Source organism: Mustela putorius, unplaced genomic scaffold (genome assembly GCF_011764305.1).
Source record: "Mustela putorius furo isolate JIRA1106 unplaced genomic scaffold, ASM1176430v1.1 tig00003867_pilon_pilon_pilon, whole genome shotgun sequence".
Lineage (NCBI taxonomy): Eukaryota > Metazoa > Chordata > Mammalia > Carnivora > Mustelidae > Mustela > Mustela putorius.
This window is the reverse complement of record NW_025422019.1, coordinates 18,753,488-18,777,655: the sequence shown is the minus strand read 5'-3', so window position 1 is coordinate 18,777,655 and position 24,168 is coordinate 18,753,488. Positions and strand designations below refer to the sequence as shown.

The 24,168-nt window shown below is 40.0% G+C and overlaps 1 protein-coding gene across 1 annotated transcript in view; it reads right to left on the bottom strand.

The window, feature by feature from the left end:
- Window positions 1-24,168, bottom strand: part of THSD7B (thrombospondin type 1 domain containing 7B) — a 730,694-nt gene that overhangs the window by 560,284 nt on the left and 146,242 nt on the right. The window contains exon 2 of the mRNA XM_004774248.3: window positions 1,690-2,500. Coding sequence (XP_004774305.2) covers window positions 1,690-2,500 — 811 coding nt within the window. The remainder of the gene's footprint in view (window positions 1-1,689; window positions 2,501-24,168) is intronic.

Here is a 24,168-nt window from a genome sequence, read left to right as displayed (position 1 = left end):
CAATACAGTGAATTCTAATGCAGACTATGGACTATAGTACTATATTGATCTGGCTCACGAATTGTAGCAAACACTACACTGATGCAAGATGTATGAAACTTATGTGTGGAGGGGAGTGATGAGAAGATATATGGAAACTGTATTTTCCACTCAAATTTTCTGTAAATCTAAAACCACTGTAAAAAATAAAGTCACCGAATTAAAAAACAAAACATGGCAAAAACAAGCAGCCTAAAAATGAAAACATTCTCTGGAATTATTAAGAAAACGGTGTCTGCAGAATCCCACAAACACACATTCAAACAATAATCACCCAAATCATCTGCTTAATCTTTTGGGCTTCACGGGGGCAGGCAATAAAAGGCAGAAAAGCACTTTTCAATGGACTTGCCAATTGCATATGGCATAAATCAAAATGAAGCAGCAAAGACAAAGTACACTCATTTGTGAAGTCAAAAGAAAAAACACAAAACAAAACAAAATCACAGTATTACTTTGTTCTTCAATAACAGAGGTAGTCTTTTGAGCCTCTCCCAGCCAGCTGTGGATTCCAAGAAAACAGTAACTGATGATAATGATTAATTCTAGGGATGAGCGTTTCACTGTTTTATAATTTAAAGCACTAGTGAAAGGCATTTAAATTTGGAAAAAACTTGGTAAAATACCAGTGCTTCCGTTTAAGACCTTCTGGGGAAAATTAAACACAACTGTGAGCATATTTCTATATACTTATGTCATGATTTTTTTGGTACCAGAATTTAAAGTAAAACAGTTACAAATAATTTTTAAGCCTAAATTTTCCCTTTTAAAAGTTGTAGTCCATTTCCTTTACAGATTTGTAATTCGGTTTATTATTGAGCAAGGTAATATTGTTTTTTCAAATCAATGTCATTGAAAGCATTCATTTGGACAGATTAACTTACTGCCATTATTTCTTAAGAAGTAATAATGTATAATTATTAAATAAGTAATAATTACGTAATGCCATTAAGTTAATCGATTAACTTTCTGCCATTATTACTACAACAAAAAATCTACAACTAAAATGTTAGAGAACCTTCTTAATCATGAAAACAAAAGTAAACAAAAACAAATTTTAAAAAAGAAAGTCGTGGGAGCCTGGGTGGCTCAGTTGGTTAAGCCGCTGCCTTCGGCTCAGGTCATGGTCCAGGGGTCCCGGGTTCGATTTCCACATCGGGCTCCTTGCTCGGCAGGGTGCCTGCTTCTCTCGCTGCCTCTGCCTGCCTCTCTGCCTGCTTGAGTGTGTTCTCTCTCTCTCTCGTAAATAAATAAAATCTTAAAAAGAAAAAAATAATGAAAGTTGTGAAAATGATAAATGTTTGCCTAACTTACATACCAAGTTTGAGAGTCAACTGGAATTTTTACTATTATAAAGAAGTCTTTTATTACTGTAGTAACAGTAGAAACCTATTTTAATTGGGTGATATTTTGATAAACCGTGGTAATATATGCCCTATCCTCTATAGTTGCACTACTAACTATGGAAGAATTCAGAGCCCTGCCTGGTCTATACTCTGAAATAGTCATAACTGAAACTGAAAACTTCTCTGATGAAATCCCAACCTGGTTATAATGTTCCCTTCACAGGGACTCATAAGGAAACCTTCTGAAATTACGTTGTAAAATATCTAGGTGAATCGAAGATAAAAACACCGAAGACCTCTTTACCTTAACATGGCATTTTTCCCGTCACTTCTGGTGCACCAGACCTGCCGGGTTTGATAACCTATGTCTAAGTCCCAGGGCCTGGACAGGTGATGTGGCTTGTAACTTTGATGTCGAAAGGTGACTCGCTCCTTTGAATCAGAGCTGAAATCCAGAACAGCTCTTCCACTGAGGTTAATTTCTTTAAGATGAGGCAGTCTACATTTACTCCACGGTCCTACTTTAAGGCTGAAAGTATATTCCTCTTCGCCAAGAGGACAGGAAATAGGAGTGTCACAGGCCCTGGACTCGGTCAGGTTGGGGCACGGAGACCCGCCGTAGAGAGGGGGAGCGATGGCCGCCCGCGTCCTGTGCTGCAGTTGCTTCTCACAGCCCTCGCGGCACTCGGACCACGGCGAGAACTCCGACACGATACAATCCCGGGGGCAGGGCACGAGGCAAGCTTGTTCTGTGGGCGGCTGAGGGGCAAAGTGTTCACAAATCTCATTGACGACCCTGGTTCTGTTCAACTTCTGAACGCAGCGCACGGTGCGGTCCTGCAGCCCGTGCTGCGCCGTCACGCACGCCGCGGTCCGAGGCGGGGCTTGGCCGGCGCTGGCGGGAGCCAGCACGCAGCGGTGCCAGTCGGAGACCTCCCACTGGAAGAGGTCGCTGTGCCAGTCACACACCCGGAAGCAACTTCTTTCCTTGGGAGGCCTGTGGTTCTCGTCGCAGTTGGAGACGGGACTCGTCCGCCCTTCCGCGTGGAAGCACCACAGCGCGCGACTCTGCACTCCTCCGGGTCCACAGTCGCCCGTACACCTTCCCCAGGGGCCTGCGGGCGAAAGACAAGGGCGTCAGTTACGCAGAGGTTCCAAGTCGCCATCCACACAAAGATGGGTCAATTTGAACACTTCCCAACACGACCAGTATGAAATGAAGGGTTTGAGTGGACAATATCATCTGGTTGTTAAGAGTGTGGACGCCGCATCAGTTTGCTTTTGTTAACAGTCCCCATTCGGTCTCTCACCAGCAATGTCAACGTGGACCAGTTACTTCCACTTTCTAAGCCTTCGTTTCCTTAACGACCTAAGAGACAGAATAAAAGCACTAACTTGCAGAGCTATTCTGAGGATCGGAGGGACAAGGTGGTGTCAATACACACTTAATAAATGATTGCTATCATTGTAATCATTAGGTTTTAAAGCCTATATATCTAACTCAATATTAATACTTCCTAGTTAGTGTTTCAATCTAAAAGAAAAGCCCCAGGGGAGCCTGGGTGGCTCAGTGGGTTAAAGTCTCTGCCTTCGGCTCAGGTCATGATCCCAGGGTTCTGGGATCGAGCCCCACATCGGGCTTTCTGCTCAGCGGGGAGCCTGCTTCCCCCTCTCCCTCTGTCTGCCTCTGCCTACTCTCTGTCAAATAAATAAATAAAATATTTTTAAAAATAATAATAATAAAAGAAAAGCCCTAAACCCAGGATTTTAATAAAGTAGAATTTTTCATGTTTCCAAGCCTTCACCTCAATACAGCAGGTGGCTCAGAAGAGAACTATGTTTTTAAAAAATGACCTGTCAAAGTATCTTAAATATACTTTCATTTGCTAAATAGGTGTCCCTGCTTTGGGATTTTGCTTGCAGAGTGAATTGCATGAAAAAGAAAATATCTCATGGGAAAGGATATACTAAAAGCAGCAGTAGCTCCACTGAACTGCCTATGGAAATTCTGCCTCTCTGACCCCTGAAATATACCCACTTTGATTTCTCATAGGTATTAACTCTGGGTCAAGCTTCCAACATTAGTTTGTAATACATCAAACCTTTTAATTAATGAATATATTTTTATGGGAAAGAGTCCCACAAAGAAAGGGACAAATAACATCCATTGATGTTTCTCACAGTTTTGCAACTAATCCATAGACATACCATGCAACCTTATCCAGAAGGCTGACTATACGTTTCATAAGGATGGCAAGGTATCACATTTTGTGACAATGGGAAAAGAATACTTTCCTCTCTTTCATTTTACTTAGTTGTAACATGAACCTGAGAAAACTTTACCAGCTTAACCATGTAACCTTTGCCCCTGCACTAGGATGTGATAATAAAGGCAATTCACATCCTGAGAAATATTTTAATTTACCTAGGTAAGAGAAAGAAGGTGTAGTCTTTCTCTCTTCCCCCAAACCTGATCAAACATCCAAAACTTCATGAAATGTGTTTTTATGCACATCCATAATATCTCTAGGAACAGGAAATGTATATGGAGTACATCCCACTTAGGAAGAGACATATACATCCCCAGAGATAAAGATATCTGAAGTTGTGGCCAATATGCTGCAGTGAGGATTTCTCACTGTTAAAGTGCAGGACAAGTGTTCTTCCTCACAGCGTTGGCTGGATATGTAGACCTACTTGCCAATGGCTTCTGTCACTTTATGAGTGAGATTAACATAGAAAATACCCTCATGTCCTTTCTCCTTTCAGTGTCCCCATCGTGGAGCCTCTTCTTGCTGAAGTAGAGGAGTTTCATTGAAGTAAGTCACCTTTTACCCATAGAAATGCCCTTGATGCCTGAGTGGCTGTCGTTGAGCGTCTACCTTCCACTCAGGTCATGATCCCAGGGTCCTGGGATTGAGCCCTGCATCAGGCTCCCTGCTCAGTGGGAAACCTGCTTCTCCCTCTCCCACTCCCCCTGCTTGTGTTCCCTCTCTCACTGTCTCTCTTTCTCTCTCTGTCAAATAAATAAATAAAATCTTAAAAAAGAAGAAGAAAGAAAGAAAGAAAGAAAGAAAGAAAGAAAGAAAGAAAGAAAGAAAGAAAACAAATGTCCTGGAGTTTACCCACACATTGCCCAGGCGCAGTGTCCCAGCACTGACTGCTCCTGGGCACAGTAAATGCGCATAAAAAATGGTACTCTCAGCACAAACTGATTTCATCAAGTGCCCACAATTCTGGTAATTTTCTCCTCAATCAACCACAATTTTGTGCTTTGTTAATTGAGATGTTCATTGTTACATGAAAGTCATTTACAGACTTCATGTGTCCAGATGTTCTGGAGCAATCTCAGTTCAAGTATGCCATTCCTTGTCCAACATGTCAGACTACACATGCAAATTTTCATTATTGTAAAAAAAAAAAAAAAATTGCCATGGTTACTCAGTAAAGAAATACTTCCAAAAATACATCCTTGTAGCAAACTTTAAAATCTATAACCAGTTTTGAATAACATAAAACGGATACTAGATGAAATTGAAAGAAGCTCTTTTTGAAAGTACTAGGTTTCTAAATAATGGCTGTCTGCATACCTTTATTTGTTAACATATCAAATACACATAATTCCCCTAAGGACTTTTTGTGTAAAGAAAGAAAGACCAGAGAAATCAAACCATTTCTAACCAATCTGAAAAGGCTGATATTAAATTTAATTCATCTAGAACATCTTACAAAGTGATCTTTATTCTTATTTTTAAAGCATTTTACTAACACATTTTCTTATTAAAATGTTTCCTTCTTGTAAGTTTTTCAGTCACTTTCAAAATTGTTAAGGTAGCTATTTTTTCATTATTTGAAGTCATTAATATTTTAAACCTTATACATTATTATCCTTCACTTAGCCTTCACATTCATTATCTATATAGAAATGCATCAAACAGCAAAAGTTTTCTTAGATCAAGGGGAGACGAAATATAACTATTAAGAAGTAATTATCACAATTTGTTAAGGGCTAACAGTGCTGTGCTAGGCTTGGATAGTACTAGAGGACTGTTACAATATTCAAGCATTTTACCAGGTGGTTGTTAAATCATTCATACTTTGAAATCAGCCATGATGAGAGTATTTACACCACACTACAAATCAAGGCAAATCAAGGCATTTAAAAAACAAACAAACTGAGAGTTGGTTTGTCATATACCCCTAGTGGTTTGCCCAGTTCCTTCCTATTCCTACAACAGTCCTCTGACATGGGGATAGAATGTTTATTTCATCAGTTGGGGAAATGAAGCTCAGAGCAGTTATAAAGCACATCCAAGGTTACACAGTACCAGGCAGACTAGAGTGGGACTCCAGATCCGTGAGACTCTAAGCATGGGCTCTTGCCCTGCATTTGAAAAGAGTCTTTTCCAGGGTGTGCATTAGTATATGCAATCCTAACATCACAAGGCAGTTCTGTTTCTTAGCTTAGCTATGATCCCTCTGATCTGTTCCTTTGAAAATGAATACAAGTAATCAAGGTAGTATGTGAGGAACAATTTCCCCCTCCTAGCCCTGGAAATGCTGATAAGCACTAGTCAGTACATTTAGGAAGGCACAGTCAGGGAAGAATAGTTTCTCCTCATGTTAAAAGCAAACATTGCAGGGATGCCTGGGTGGCTCAGTTGGTTAAGCGGCTGCCTTCGGCTCAGGTCATGATCCCAGCCTCCTGGGATAGAGTCCCACATCGGGCTCCTTGCTCAGCGGGGAGCCTGCTTCTCCCTCTGCCTCTGCCTGCCACTCTGTCTGCCTGTGCTCACTTTCTCTGACAAGTAAATAAATAAAATCTTTAAAAAAAAAAAAAAAAGCTAACTTTACAGACAAAGTTAACTGAACAGCATGTAAGTAACAAGCAAATACAAAGTGAATTGTGTACACGTGGAATAAATGAAAGACAAATTGCAGGGGCGCCTGGGTGGCTCAGTGGATTAAACCGCTGCCTTCGGCTCAGGTCATGATCTCAGGGTCCTAGGATCGAATCCCACATCAGGCTCTCTGCTCAGCAGGGAGCCTGCTTCCCTTCCTCTCTCTCTCTGCCTGCCTCTCTGCCTACTTGTGATCTCTCTCTCTCTCAGTCTCTGTCAAATAAATAAATAAATAAATCTTAAAAAAAAAATTGCAAACAAGATATACAAGATGGAGACCAGACCTCTCAGCAATTAACCTATAATACTATAATAATTTGCATTTCTCAGGCACACAGAAAAAAAATGTGTTCCATGATTTATTCAGTTGTGTTTGCCTATGAACTTCAAACATACGCACTAGTGAAAATCACATAGCCCTGAGGGATTTTGCCATTTCAGAAAACACACATATTGAAGTAAAATGTGAACTACAGTTTGAGAAATCGTGTGTCCCTTGTCCAAGCTCAGAAATAGAACATATTCAAGTTTTGAGCAGTTGCATGGAGAAAATGAATATCGCCTTTAAACTTTTCATATACATAAAATGTGATTATAGTCACAATATATATCTGAGATAAATAATCTAAAGAAACATATAGGAAACCCAGGCTTTTAAACATCAGTCATGTTTAAGAATTTGTTTCTTTATCTCAGAGAGAGAGATTGAGCACAAGCAGGGGAAGAGGCAGAAGGAGAGGGAGAAGCAGACTTCCCAGTGAGCAAGGAGCCTGAATTGGGGCTCAATACCAGGACCCTGGGATCATGACCCGAGTCAAAGGCAGACGCTTAACTGAGCCACCCAGGTGCCCCAAATTTGGTATTTCTTCATTGAAAACAAGTCCCAAGTAATACAAATAAAACAAAATTTAGAACCAGTAAAGGATTAAAAGTTTAATTAGACATAATATGCATTTAAACTAAAACCCATGCTGTGTTACATTCTCAGAAAATACTTCAGTGGTAAAAAAGGAATAATAATTCAGTACTTGTTTACCTGGACCAACATTATATAAAAACACTATCCACCTGCAAGTCACTACCTTTTCTGTGCGATAAATACAGTTGCACTGGAATGAACAGCTAAATATTTTAAATAACATCAGTTTTCACATGTTAACATTTTGGTTTAGAAGTAAAATCTTTGGATGCAAAAGGGTGGCATGGATGAATTCTTGGATCGAATTCACATTTAAGACCCTGTAATTCCATTTTTCTTTCCTGCCTGTGTTTTTGCAGAAAGTGCAAATATGTGGATGCTCTAATGTAATATTCCCCTAGAAGCAGAAAAGTGCTGGCATGTTTTATTCTCTTAATTAAGTTACCCTTAAGTGGATTAGTTGAGATGAATGTATCTCCCAATATTGAAGATGACCTGCTAGGTGCCTGAATTTTAGGTGTGGCATTCTCTAAAATGCCTACAACAAAGGAAAAAGGGAACTTAAGTGGTCAGAGAGAACAAACACATTCTGGTTTTTGCACAGCATTTGCCACCATTTGAGGCAGCAACCCTGACTTAATACCATTCATGTAATAGGAAAAGATGGTTATTTTACTGTGCATTTTTTTTCAACCACAGCTTTTATTATCCTGACATTGCTTTATTTTTAACTTGGGCAATGGGGTTGAGGCATGAAAGGAATGTGAATGCAAAGCTTTAATATCTTAACCAAATTATCTGTGGATAATTACTATACCAAAGCACTCATAAACCTCAACATTACAAAATGTGAAATAAAACAACATTGACTCACTGGTAAGATATCTCACCTCCAAGAAATAGCTTGAAATTTATGTAGTAGCTTTCACTTCCTAAAAAGCCTTCTCCTCTAGTGTGGAGTAATTAAAGTAATGCTTCCCTTGCACAGTGGACAAATATCTAAGAAATCACACTTTCTAAAATAAATCAAAGAACCCAAGGAAAGAGAAAAGACTAGCATCTGAGCATTCATTCACTAAAATAACAATTACTCATCAGCTGCTATTTGACAAGTAGTGTATTAGAGTCTGGAAATATAAAAATAAACAAGACACCAAGTATCTCTTACAATATCTGTGTGTTAAATGTAATGCCAGTCTCCTTCTGATGAGGACATCTGGTCTATTCTGCAGGCCTACCTACACTTACTTTGTACACAGTTGAACACTGAATGTTTTGGTTCCCAGAGCTCATTAGACCTAAAGCAGCAAACTTTAGAGAGAGACCACTGGAGGCAGGGACACATCTAGAAGCCAGAAGATATGGCCATTTTCAAGTCTGCATTTTTTATTTTATACTCTTAATTAATTACTCCTGCTAGAAGAGTATGCTCAAAGCCATGCAGCACGTCCCAAACTTACAGAGAAAACGTGTTCATTTTATATATATATACATATGTGTGTGTATATATATATATATATAACCATATTACTATTTTATATATATTACTGAGTTATGCATTGGATATCAAGAGAAACACATGGAAAATGGAAAAAAAATTCAAATGAGAAAAAATTAAAACCTAATGTATTTTATTTTAAAAAGCCCATTGTACTTCTTACAGGAACCAAAAAAATCCTATATTAATACTAAAACTATCTTCAAAACATATCTGTGGTCTGAAGGATATGTGTGCTAAAGTATTCCGATAATTCTCATCAGAAAATTTTAACAGCAACAGTTCAGAGCTACCAAATGTAACTTTATTCTCAAAGGTACAAAGATTTACTTTTGAAGACAGTTTATGAGTCCACTCGAGGACACCGTGGAGCATTCAGACTGAATATTTATACTTCCAGAAAGCATAAAGCATTGTTACTAACATTCCAGGCTCTTTCTGAATGACTGTGTTTTTGTTTGACACCTAACAGCACTTTCTAAGTCCATTTCATCTTTGTGGACAGATGTCTCTGACTGAAAAGCAAAGTGCCTCTGTTACTTATCATTTATGATTACAAATTATTAGTTGCCAGTGGCTAGAACATCCATTAAAAGTAACTTGACAGCAAAGCAGATTACAAATATATCTGAAAGACTCATCAGCTAATGCAAACACCACAGAGACAGAAAACCACCTTTTAAAAATTGTTTATCAATATTCCTGGTTTGAATTCTACTTTCTAAAAATTCTGAAGCCTAAAAGGAAATCTCAAACCTCATATTCTTCACCGCATTCTGACATAAAGTGGGTCCTTTCCGATCATTAAAACCTATGGCCTGCTAACTGCCTCAAACGTGGGAAGGGAAAGGTAATGTGACAGCCAACGGCTTTTCAGGAGGAAATGAAGCCCAGACAAACCCAATGAGTTGCCCAAGGTCACACAGTCATTTGGAGCAGAAAGGGATGGACAGTTCCATTCCAGACGCCCAGTCCAGTGATCTTTACACTATATCATGCTGGCTTCTGTTGTAATGTCCTAAGACTGCAAGGGAAGAGTAAGGGCTCTATAAATGGTTGTGACCCAAGATGTGTGGGAGGGAAAGGAGGAAAAACATAAAAATAAGTAGAAATTACATAAAGACAGTAAAACACAAGCAATGAGCTACCTGTGAATGTTGAGAGTTTTCATTCTCCTGCACCTGGAGTTCTTCCCAGGGGCCAGTCACAATGTGTTATGTGAAATGTAATCTTTTCTGCCTCTGCATGCTTGAGAACACAGACTAAGCTACTGTTCAAGAACATAAAGAAACAACAGGGGGATCATCTGGGTGGCTCAGTCAGCTGAGCATCTGCCTTAGGCTTGGGTCATGATTCCAGGGTCCTGGGATAGAGTCCCACATCAGACTCCCTGCTCAGCAGGGAGCCTGCTTTTCCCTCTGCCTGTTGCTCCCCTTGCTTGTGTGCTCTCTCTCTCTCTCTCTTTCTCCGACAAATAAATAAATGAAGCCCTGGCACTGATAAGGAATTCTCTATCCCTGAAGTAACTATAACAAATAATAATAATAACATTGCTTTGAACACCTACCATCTTCCCAATACCATATGTATAATGTTGATATTGGTCTGCTTTGCTAGATGAGGCCATCAGAGCACGAGGTTAAATAACATGCTCCAGATAAACAATTCCTGAGGGCGCCTGGATGGCTCAGTCGGTTAAGCGTCCAACTCTGGATTTTGGCTCAGGTCACGATCTCAGGGTCGTGAGATCAGCCCTACATCAGGCTCCGCACTGGATGTTGAGTCTGCTTAAGATTCTCTCTCACCCCCTCCTTCCCTCCTACCCACCCCCAACACCACTCTGTCTAAAAACAAATAAATCAATAAAAATAAACCTGGTTAAACAGCTCAGGAGGCCTGACACTGGCCTCTCCAGTTCTATCTACTCCATGCCTTTTTTTCACAACAACTGCAGTTCAACTACTTTTAGCAGCCATATCTCTTGAACAAATGAAGCTTTGCAATGCCCATTAGATATATTATATTTAGAAGAGGATCTTTTCTGGGCACAGCTGGTGTGAGGGTCTCAGGGCAAAGCCACTCCTCTCTTGCCTGAAGCCCTCCTCCCCTGGGTTGGTCTCAGCTCAATGGCATGGCTCGGGTATAGCTGCAGAACTCCTGGGGCTGGGACGCTTGTCAACGGATATTTATGGGGTGTTCTCATCCCATAAATATGGCTGCACTCAACTTTGACTTTACTTACAATAAATGCTTCAGCAAAGCCCTCGAGATTCCCTGGAGAAGCAGAAAAAAATGATTTACTCAGCTGTTTGGTATCAGTTAACTAGAAAAGGCAAGGAAGAGGATGCCAGAAAGACAGGAAAGCTGGATCCCACATGATGTTCTTCTGAAGGACTTTCTCCCTTAGCTTACTGGCCGCTCAGGCAGTGACTAAACTTCAGGAGGGCCAGAAATTTGTTTGCTTTATACTTCACAGAAAGCGAACTGGAACAGGTGCTCAGGAGGCTGAAATTCTTAAGTCGTGCTCCTCCCCCTCCAAAAAAGAATAAAGTGCTATTTCCACAGCGAATAATCAATACATGTTAGGCTTGATAAAGGTCTTTTTTACTGTTGCCTTAGAGGTTCACTGGAAAAGCAACAATGTTGAGATACGTAAGTAGGCTTTAAAAATACATGAAGCAAAAGGGCAGGGTGGCATCCATTTTATTTATCATTAAGCAACTCAAGGATTAATTTTGCCTATGATAAAAATTGCGCTAGAGCATACTTGAGATGATATTTTTCTCTTAGTAATTTCAATTCTCTAACAGTTACATGGAGTATATCTGCTTCTCAATACATCTCCTCTCTAATAGCAGATATTCGTGGTGAACCAGCGAGAGAGAACAAAACGTAAGCTACATTTGAGTGGACAAACCATCCAGTTCATCTAATTTTTTCTTCCCAAAGAAATAATTATTTCAGTTTTGAAACAGCAATTTTAAGACTACTTGAGACTCTTGTCATCTGAAAAATAACTTCCAAGTTACAGATTTGAAAAATACCTGAGAAACAGCAGATCCGTGGCATAATCACAGTATTATTTTCTTTTTTTTTTTAAAGATTTTATTTATTTATTTGACAGAGAGAAATCACAAGTAGATGGAGAGGCAGGCAGAGAGAGAGAGGAAAGCAGGCTCCCTGCTGAGCAGAGAGCCCGATGCGGGACTCGATCCCAGGACTCTGAGATCATGACCTGAGCCGAAGGCAGCGGCTTAACCCACTGAGCCACCCAGGCGCCCCATCACAGTATTATTTTCTATCTAGAAACACTAGAAATACCTATTTATCCTATATAGTCTAACAAAGAGCCTAAGGATTCTATTTACAAAAAGCATCCAATCAACCACCCATCAGTTTTGCTTCCTAAATATCAATCCAATCTGTCCATGTTTCTTCATCCCAGTGTCACCCCCTCGCCCAAATCACCACCTTTCTTGTATAAAAAAAGGGAGTAGCCTCTTGACTGGCTTTCTAGCATGTACGCCCCCACCCCCACCGCACCCGGCATCGATCCTTTCTTCATACTATAGACATATATCTTTTAAAAATTCAAATTTGTACCCCTTTGGTTGCAGCATACTATCTATATGGCATTCTATGCTTATAGCTCAACCATAGTTTCCCATTCTTCTCAAAATAAATAAAAGAATTTTAACATGACATGAAAGTGCCTACTTGACCTGGCCCCTTCCCACCCCCTTCACTTCCGGGCACCTGGGCCACCCACATTTGCTCGCTGCTCTGTCATCATATGGGCCATCTTTCCATTCCTCCACTGCTCCAGCTTCCCTGCCATACCTGGGCAGCCACAAGTACTATTCCTTGAGCCAGATCACAGGCTCCACCCCCTACTGCCAAATTGATTCCTTCTCATTCTATCTTAAGTCACTTTCTTAGGGAACCCTTCCCTATGCTCCAGCATTACTTTACTCCTCTACAAAACACTCATCACACTTGCAATTACAAATTCAACGGTGTAATTTAAACTCTGTCTCTCCCACTTGATTCTAAACTCTGTGATGGCAGAAACAGATCGGTCCTACTCACCATTCTATTCTCAGCACTAACCTAGTGCTTGGCATATGGTTAGCCTCCCACCAATTATCGAAGCTGGAGCAAATGGCATTGTAGGAAGCAGAATCGTGCCTAAATAGAACTAGGAGTAATGTCACCACCGGAAACTCATCACACAAATGAGTTGATGGTTTTGCCCAAATGAAAGGAAAAAAAAAAAAAAAGCAAAACAAAAAACGTCTGTTCTGTGTTTCCTTAGCATATGTTTGAAGGAAGAAATCCTCAGCGTGATGCCCAATAGAATTCTTAAGTAACTGTTTTCCACAACCCTGTTTGTAATGTCCATTATTCTTTGTTGCAACTCTCTGGGCCCCTTCTTTCCAGACTCCACAAAGCCCCCGCATTGAGGAATGGGGTACCCTGTCTTCTCATGATTAGCATGCTAATTTTACCACTTAATAAATACACAAGTCTGCAGAAATAACTTTGACTTCGGACACAGGTCTCATCCAAATATTCTAATTGACCCAGGAAGTTGACTCAACAAATAAGACTACGATTATCACTGTTTCTCAGAGGATTCAGATTTTTTTTTCCCTCAGAGAATCACGTACCAGATCCTATCATCCCAGCCTACCATTCACAAAACTAAAAAGTAGCCAGGGATGAAATGATCACGTGGTTACAATTTCAGCATAATAGTAACAGCAGTACCCCAGGCACTGTGGACGGACACTGTGCACAACACTTTTAACAATCATGTCACTCAGACCTCAAAGCAGCCTTGCAAAGTAAATTAATTTTCAGAATTCCCAGATGCCTTAAATTTCCAATTTCAGGAAAATTGGCAGAAGAAATGAAAATAGAGTGAATATGATCACTGTAGAGTTTGTTGATATGATTACATTCTCTAACACCCAGAAAAAGACCTAAAAGGGAAGGGTTTGGACAGTGCACTTGAAGACTGTTCATCTGGAACACTCCTCTGCCTGAGGAGGGGAACATGAAGAGTGAGAGGAGTAGAAGGAGTAGATGAAAATCCAAGAACTCTGTCAGGACGCAGGTTCCTCTGAAGTATTCTGTGTAAAATGTCTTTGTTTTCAAACCCTACTGAAGCTTTGAGTGGGACTCTTATACTGAGGGGTCGAGTTTGGGTCAGAGACCGAGTCCCCACATTTGTGGGGGGTTGGGGGAGGGGCAAAACATATTTAAGAAGTACATTTTGTTTACAGAAACACAGATTGTAATTAGAAGGTGATGGGAAGACACTTTTTTTGGAAGACTTTTTTTTTTTTTTTTTTTTTCAAGAGAGACCATGCTTGTGTGCAGAGTTGGGGTGTCAGGGCAGGGAGGGACAGGGGGACAGGGAGGGGTAAAGGGAGAGGGAGAGAGAATCTTAAGCAGATTCCCCACTGAGCACAGAACCCCACACACAGGGCTGGATCTCGGGACCCTGAGATCATGAACTGAACTGAAAACAATAGTTGGACACTTAAACAACTGAGTTACCCAGGTGCCCCTTGAGGACACGTTTGAGAGCTAGCACAGACAGCCTAACAAGATTCTGCCTTTTGGGTTGCCAAAAGTCTTGTCCATCAGGTTATGCCAGATGTTCTGAGAGAAGAATGGTCTTCCCTTGACACATACCTCCTAGCTCAAAAATAAAAGTTTCCTTCCTACCCCTTTCTTCTGTCTGCAGTGAGACTGATAAGAATAAAGATGTTGGTGTTAACAACAGAGACAAAGACAGAGAGACCATGTATCTTGCTTTTCCAGAGAGGAAATGGCAGCCTGGGGTGTCCAGGCAAAGAAAGCCACGGCCACCGAACATCTCCTACAAATCCAAGGCCTCAGCACAGTGGGAAAGCAGCACAAAGGACAAAACACAGCACAGAATTCTAGAGAGGACAGCCAGCCTGCCAGGAATAAGGACCTTCTGGGTGATGACCAGTATGTACAGATAAGGAATTGGTGGACCTCCCAAAGAAAACGTGGAGGCCCTGCTGGTAAGAAGAGCTCCAAATAAATAACCAAACTAAGTTAAACAAAATTATATTTCTTGTACACCTAAAGTTTTAGCTGAGATGAGTACCCACTATAATAATCACCACGACATATAATAATTGAAGGGAATCAGGGAAGCAATAATGAACATATCCCCTACCAGCCCAAGGGCTGACAGCCCCATAGGACATTCAAGCCCTTGGCTCAAAAACACATTGAGAAAATCCATCCTCATTACCCTTTTCTAGCCGAGTGAACACAAGGCAGTGGCCTGAAGCCTGTGTCAACCCCTTTTAGCCTTCTCCTCCCCTGCATGGCTGGAATTTCCCAGGGTGCTTTGTGCGAATCCAATTTACAATGAAAGTGAATTGAGGAAATGTCATCTGAGTTATGGGGGTAGCCTACATTTACATAATGAAAATAATTATGGTAAAGTAGCATTTATCATTTGATAGACTTAATGTTAGTACACAGATGATTAAAAAAAAAAAAAAAACCTGCTGAATTTTAACAGCTTCTGGGGACAAGGAAGGACTGAGCTGCCTTCCGGCCTTTCCTGCAGTAATCACTTCATCTGATTCCAGCCGAAGATGACATACCATCATTCAGGAAATCCCAAAATGTGTTCACTGGAACAGCTGCATCCCCTGAGATCAGTACGCAGAGAGGAGCGCTGTTATTAAATAAATATGGGGACAAAGTGGAGTTAAATAAAATTTAAAGTTTTCTGTTTCCAGGAGTCCTTAATGCTTTCTAAATATACATTCTGAATTCCAAAGAATTTATTCCTAGAGTGCAATGGTTCACAAACATCTTTCCCTACATCATTCTTTTCCTGGGGGGGGGGGGATACACACACACACACACACACACACACACATATATATATATAAAATTTTGCATGGGTGACTCTTTTCTCTTAGAAGAGGTTGTTGACTATATTTTTTAACCTTAATGATTTTAAATAACATGAAATAAAATTATGATTTTAACTTTAAGGTCCAATGCAACTTTCAATCCAAAGCTTAGCACTTACATCCTCTCAGGATACAAACACACTAGACCACAAAGTATAAATCAGAATAAATCTAACTTATAAGATGACTTATAATAAGCCACCCACACATCAGAATCAATCTAAGATCTGCCACCTGTTCACAAAGAATGAAACAGATATAAAACACATAGCAGAGATCCATCTGTCCGTTAGGTGTTAGCCAGGCAATTTCGAAGACCTAGGACATGAGATCAAAGTACATGGAACTGTGATAAGGTTTAAGGTTGTATAGGCATGAAACAACTCTGAGCAAGCCCTGAACATGTCACTAATTCACAGCCCAATAAAAAAAAAGTCCTGCATATGGTCCACCTCTCTAATTTTAGATTTTCTATGTCATTTCAAACATAGCTTGTGCTGTGCTAGATTTTACTTCAGGATATGACAAGATGTACTTTATTGGCCACATATTAGTGGATTATAGTATAACTGCAATAATGTAATCATTGACTCAAAGTTTGAACACAGATTTGCCAACTCAATATTCCATGCAGGAATATTCCGTTAATGTGATATTCTGTAATACCACAATAAACAGAATTGATTTAAATATATTTATACATTTATATAATCACATTCATATATTATATTAAATATAATATAATACAAATTTTATATTAATGTGTGACTTATATTTAAGCCAATTCTATTTCCTACACATGACATGCATGATATATTTAACTATATATGTATTATATAGTATATGTAAATGAATATGTCATATGATAACGGATTGTTATATAATCATATTAGATATAATGTGTATGTGTAAGGATATAAACATACACACATACATATATATGCATGTTGCCTGTTCATTCTATTAAACATCTTATATTTCATTAAAACAAATCAATACCCACCACTAGAATCCATTGCGTCAGTGACAGACAGGATGGCTTATCTGTATCCCCAACCCTTTTCCCACCACCAGGAACCTCAAGGAGTCTTTTTCTGCTGCTCTTCCTTCTTCACAAAGACAAAGGGAGAACTACTCTGTATGCATATCAGAGGAGTGATATCTAACACTTAAGGAAATTCAGTTCTTTCTCCACACAGAGACCACACAGAAACTGATGACACACAGAAAATATTTCTCAATCATCCAAATAATTATTAATTTACCTTCACTGTCAACCTGTACTCTGTTGTATTTCTGTTCTCCAAAAATCAATATGTAATTCATGGTATAGGTATGGAAATGTAATGTGGACCATAACATTCTACTCCCTGGGAACTAACTTACTGTAACACGCTATTAGAACTTTATCCCCCTTGTGAGTTCAGAGAATTAGTCTGAGCACCTCATAATTCCTATCCTGATGAAACACATTATCAAAAGCCTGTGCCACTTTGAAGTAATTGAAGTGCACAGTTCCTAATCTACATTAAGATTAACTTGAGGTTTTCCTTTACTCTGTTCAAAACAGATGTAGTCTCAGCATGAATCTCTCTCCTCTGCTTTTTTTCCAGCTGTCCACATGAGCCATGGGGTACGCTGGACAATTGACATACTGGGTCCCAGAAAGAGATAATGCTACCTTTTTGTTCAACAAGAAGAGAGAAAGAATGAAAATCATCCTTCATACTCAGACTGGGGGGCTGGTGGCCCTACAGCTCCCCTGTGTGCTCTTCCCATTAGAATACATTGGTAAGCCTTGTCTGGCCTTTGAAATTCTCACTGAAGGGTCCCTTTGGAAGTAAAACACCACCATTCCTCTTTGACCTGCCTCTTTCTTTTGATGACTGCAATAAGCATTGGGAGCAGAGCAGCTCTCACAGTACTGCATGGAACCTTCCATTCTGCCTTCCCTTCTTCTACAGGGGTGACTGCAGATGTGAAAGAGGAGTCAGTGCTTTGGAAGCCTTGCATGAACAGAGGAAGATGGAGCAAGGAATAGAATGGCCACACCCAACCTGCAAATCAACAACTTCCCTGGCCATCTGGGCACGGAAAATGGACAAAAGCATAGCAGAGTGGGCAAGGCTCTGCTCAAGGAAAGATTCAACCCACTACCCTACCATGCTTATGTTTATTTTTAATTCCAAACACCTAAAGCAAAGAGTCAACCGTGGTTAACTACTTTAAAACAGGAGCAAGCAGGCTCGTACAAAGTGCTCTGGAGCTCTACAGACTTGAGCCCAAATCCTGATTTTGCCTTTCGGCCCTCTGCGACGTTCAGCAGCAAGATTTGCCTTGATTTTCAATCATTTCAGCCTGTAGGTTGGCAACAGACATGACATATGAGAAACTCCTGACACAGTGCCTGGCACACAGTGAGCACTGAAGGAATAACGGGTCCGTGTGGGAGGCACGGTCTGTTACCAGGCTCTTAATCTACACGAGCACTGATCTCAAAACTGGCAGCTCACATTAGGGACCGGATAACTCCCTGTCATGGAGGACTGTCCCGCACACTTTAGGATACTCAGAGGCAGCCCTGACCTCCATCGTCCAAGAGCCAGTAAGTAGCAGCCCCAGTCTCCAGGCATTGCCAAATGTACTCTGGGAAGCAAAACTGCCACAAGTGAGAACCACTGATCTACACTGCGTCATTTAATCCGAACGCAAAGCCTGGGAGGTGGGTGACTTGTCCGTTCTACAAAAAAGCCACATTACCTATCCAGGATCCCAGCAGTAATAAGGGGGAGCTCTAGGACAGTGAGCCAAGAGCCTGAACTCTGCCTGTGTTCCCCATCTTTAAAATGTGTATTTTTTTTTAAGATTTTATGTATTTGAGAGAGAGTGAGCAAAAGAACATGAGTAGGAGAAGAGGCAGAGGGAGAGGGAGAAGCAGACTCCTTACTGAGCAGGGAGCCTGATATGGGGCTCAATCCCAGGACCCTGGGATCATGACCTGAGCCAAAGGCAGACACAACCGAGCCACCCAGGTGCCCTTAAAATGTGTATTTTAAAGAACAATATCAGTCCATTGACACCTATTCAGGATTCTGTGTTCAACTTCCTGCTGCCTGAAGCAACATTTATTTGACTGCATGAGTCACCTTTCCCCCATTTTTACTACTAACTTTCCATAAACAAATCCTCAGAGCTCCACCTTTCCCCATAGGTTTCAGTGCTACTTTATTAAGGTTCACTTTACCATCCTCATCCTCTGCTCTAGAAATAACCTGGACTTTGGAATCCCAGTTGGGGTTTGGAATCCCAGCTCTCCCACTTGCTAGCTATGGGGCAATGGCCACATAACTTAATCTTGCCTTTATGTCCTACCAAACAGCAAACCAGAGTATGTCAACTTCACGGCTGTTTCAACAGCCGGCTCTCCAGTGCAGCCTGCTATGCAGAGCCCAATTCCAAGGTACATAATTGCGAATGTGAAGTGAAACGCTGCCCTCATGGACTCTGCCTATTCACATACTCAAAAAGAAGAATCTTATCCCCCCAGAGAAACACAAATTTAGAATGACCCAACACGACAAACAGAATGACCCAACTGCCCCAGCCAGTCTAAGGCTGTGATACGGTAGAATGGGCCCAGTGGCAGGGCTTGCTGTCAGCCAAAGGCAGTGTGGGGCCCTTTTCCCAGGAAAAGGGTCAGGGTCTTCCACAGTGCAGATGGCCCATGAGAGGGCAGTGAAGACCTGCTGCCCAGTGCAGACAAATGATATCTTTCATCTAGTTGGATTGAACATGACCGTTTACCTTTCACCCCCTTGTTGCAGTGATTCTGAATAAGGAGGTTTTAATAAGATGCTTAAAAATCTCACAGAGAAAATATGAAATATTCTAATCACTTTCCACTTCTAGAACTTCAGAAATCATGAAACATTCTTGAGTAAGAGATTTATAAAAACACAAATCCTCAGTCAGTTCAGTGTCCAACGCCTGGTTTCAGCTCAGATCATGATCTCAGGGTGTGATCTCAAGTCTTAATCTCAGGGTTCTGAGATGGAGCCCCCTATGGTGCTCAACACTCAGCAGGGAGCCCACTTAAGACTCTCTCTCCCACACTCCCTCTGTCCCTGCCCCTGCTCATGCATGCACATGCTCTCAATCTCTCTAATAAGTAAATCTTAAAAAAAGAGAGAGAGGGAAAAGAAGAAGAGGAATACATATCCCCTTAAACTCCAAACTGGGAGTTGATTATATGACCATTTTGAGCCTAAACTCTGAAGAGTGAAATGAAACACTATGGATTAGAATTCTGTCTTGTGCCAGAAGTTTTACAGGACAAAAGTTAATAAATAAATTAATTAATTAAATCCATTGATTCACCAAAGGAAGAGACCAACAAAACATTTTTTTTTAAAGATTTTATTTATTTATTTGACAGAGAGAAATCACAAGTAGATGGAGAGGCAGGCAGAGAGAGAGAGGGAAGCAGGCTCTCTGCTGAGCAGAGAGCCCGATGCGGGACTCGATCCCAGGACTCTGAGATCATGACCTGAGCCGAAGGCAGCGGCTTAACCCACTGAGCCACCCAGGCGCCCCCCAACAAAACATTTTTAAAAATTTTTATTAGGGATTAAATAAGATGAAAATCTTAACGTATAAATTAAGAACATTTTGGATTATTCATTTTGTAAGTGATATAACCAACACCAATTCTCCTTTATATATCATGCCTCATTTTAAATATCCGCTTTGACATCCCCAAAGTTATTCTTAATGTCCTCTGAATAACCTTTTTCCATACTATCAGTAAGACATGCATCTAATATAACTACACGGTTTATACCATCTTGTCACGCAATTGGAAACGTGAGAAAAAGCAATCTTAAGATACAACTTGTTAGTCTAGAAAATGCTTTAGTCAGATAAATCCATATTTATTGTCCTGAGAGATGTAGAGAGGAGGGCATAAAGCAAAACTGTGATCCACCCTCCCTCCAGGTTAAGACTAGTTGAAAAGTGAAAATAAGGCCTTCTCTCAAACGAGTATGAAGAATAAAAACAGCAGATTATACTCACACAGAGAAATACAATGGATCCCTAAAGACCTGTCCTTTTAGAACAAAAGACCAATATTCATAACATGCCATATACACATATGTTCAGTTCAGAAACATGAGCTCTACTTTCATACGGATCTTCATTAGTCTGCATAAAAGGATCTAGTATTCATTTACATTTAGATCACTTTAATATATTAGCACAAAGTATTCAAGTTGAAACAATATCCACCCATATAAAATATGAATTCAGTATTAACTAAAAATTGCATTACAGTACTGTTTATAGTACTTAAATACTTAAATATATAAACAATTCAATTCTGCATTAAGTGACTGCTATGTAGAAAACAAAGATATCAGAATTATATCATAAATATCAAAAATTCATATTCTAAGGTACCATTTCTGGTCTCAGATTGCTTAGAATCTCCTAGGAAAAGAAGACTTAGCTAAAATCTTATCAATATAAGGAATAATCAGTAGTTACTCCAACCAAACCAAACCAAAGGCTTTAGAAATACTGAATTAGAAAAATATTTCACACTGAAAACTGGATGTTTCGTGGACAGTAGAGTATTGTAACACTATTTTTTTCCCTCAGAGAAGGAGGAGAAAATGGAAATGATGTGAGCAATTTTTGAGGGTTTCACACCGTTTGATTGTCAATCAAATGAGAGGGAAGCCACAAACTTTCAGTTACAAAACAAATAAGTCACAGAGATGAAAAATACAGCATACAGAATGTAGCCCATAAGATTGTAATGAATTTGTATGGTGACAAATGGTAACTACATTTCATAATGTATATAATTGTTGAATCACTATGCCATGCTCCTGAAACTAATACAACATGTCAACTATACTTCAGTTTTAAAGAAAGAGGCAAGGAGGAGTCTGGGTATGAGAAGCGACCTGATCATATGCTCTCTGCCAGCCATGGTGCTGACTGCTTGAAGCATTCAAGAACGTAGTGTGTGCCATCTTCCTTGCTCTTGTGAACAAAGAGCTATATTGGCCCATGTTGATTGCCATTAGAAGCAGTCACTTTTCTATAAGAATCTAACCTAAGGGTTCAATACAACATTCTATAGCTACTGATGCCAAAAATGCGATGATCCCGTAGAAGTTGTTGACAAAGCTGATATTTCAATTAAATATGGTTTAATACAAAGGGAAAAAAGTCCTTAAAAAAAAAAAAAAAAAAAAGGAATGGTGGGAAACAGAGAGAGAAAATTCCAGCCCAGGCACTGCAAAATAGTGAGACAGGCAAAGACTCTGGTAGGGATGAGTAATTGTCCCTCTAAATCTGCTGTGTGGTATTACACTGTGCAAATATTTAAAGGTTACCTTGCATCTGTGATAGAGATACCCTTTCAATGATATTCCCCTACTTGGCTAAGTCCCTCTGGGAAAGGAATGCACACACCATTCTGATTAAATACTTGCATAATGATGTTCTACAGACACTACAGAGTGGCTAGAGGCATTTCAAAATAGTCCTCTTAAGCAAAAGCCTATTGTGACAGCTATGTCTTTTTGTGTTTTTGAAAATCATATTGAGAAAAGTTGTAACAGTTCCTGCCAGTATACTGAGTGAATAATCATTCCCTGGAAATATTGGTAACGATAATATATCTTCATCCTTCATAGTTACTCATAAGTTTGATAGTGTAACTGAGAGGGAAAAATGAGTATTGCTTTGAAAATGACTGTGAATATTACATTTGCCACATTGGTGACATTAAAAAAAAAATAAGATGTAACAGGAAGACTATGTGTGCTGACATTTCATTAAAAGCTCTGTGGACGTTTGTGTATGGCTATTAAGCAAGAACACCAGGAAATGAAGATTACCTTTCAAAAAAGAAAATCACAAGGTAATTCCACTGAACATTTTGAATTGAACAGTGGGTATTTCATGTGAATTTGTGAAAATAACTAAAAGTTGTGGCATTTGTAATAATGTCTTAAAAATACTTATAATTCCATATGAAAAGTTCTGAATCATTTAATCTTTTTTTTTAAGCATCTAGTGATGTGTTTTAAGCATCTGCACATTTTGAATACGTGGAAGCGCATTTTATGTACTCCCGAGTACTGCTGATGTAGTGGGTAGTATATCATCAAACTACCACGGCAGCGATTCTAAGGTCAAAGCCATTGCTTTTGGGTTTGATACATTTTATACATGATTTATGGATTAATTTTATGGAAAATATGTAAGCTATATGTCCCAAAAAGCATTTTATGGCATTATAACAATAAAACATTATAGTTATGGGATGCCCTTCCTCTAGTCATATCAAAGCCCTTTCCTGACATTAGTTAATCCTTGTAATTCCTCCTCTGAGGCAAGGAAGTATTACCTGCACTACCTATCTTTAGAACACAGAGCACACTGGGGCTTTTCACAAATCTACCTGGATTGAAAAAGAAAGCCAACGTTGGTGGCATCACAATTCCGGACTTCAAGCTCTATTACAAAGCTGTCATCATCAAGACAGCATGGTACTGGCACAAAAACAGACACATAGATCAATGGAACAGAATAGAGAGCCCAGAAATGGACCCTCAAATCTATGGTCAACTAATCTTCGACAAAGCAGGAAAGAATGTCCAATGGAAAAAAGACAGCCTTTTCAATAAATGGTGCTGGGAAAATTGGACAGCCACATGCAGAAAAATGAAATTGGACCATTTCCTTACACCACACACAAAAATAGACTCAAAATGGATGAAGGATCTCAATGTACGAAAGGAATCCATCAAAATCCTTGAGGAGAACACGGGCAGCAACCTCTTCGACCTCTGCCGCAGCAACATCTTCCTAGGAACAATGCAAAAGGCAAGGGAAGCAAGGGAAAAAATGAACTACTGGGATTTCATCAAGATCAAAAGCTTTTGCACAGCAAAGGAAACAGTTAACAAAATCAAAAGACAACTGACAGGATGGGAGAAGATATTTGCAAACGACATATCAGATAAAGGACTAGTGTCCAGAATCTATAAAGAACTTAGCAAACTCAACACCCAAAGAACAAATAATCCAATCAAGAAATGGGCAGAAGACATGAACAGACATTTCTGCAAAGAAGACATCCAAATGGCCAACAGACACATGAAAAAGTGCTCCATATCACTCGGCATCAGGGAAATACAAATCAAAACCACAATGAGATATCACCTCACACCAGTCAGAATGGCTAAAATCAACAAGTCAGGAAATGACAGATGATGGCGAGGATGCGGAGAAAGGGGAACCCTCCTACACTGTTGGTGGGAATGCAAGCTGGTGCAGCCACTCTGGAAAACAGCATGGAGGTTCCTCAAAATGTTGAAAATAAAACTGCCCTATGACCCAGCAATTGCACTATTGGGTATTTACCCTAAAGATACAAATGTAGTGATCCAAAGGGACACATGCACCCGAA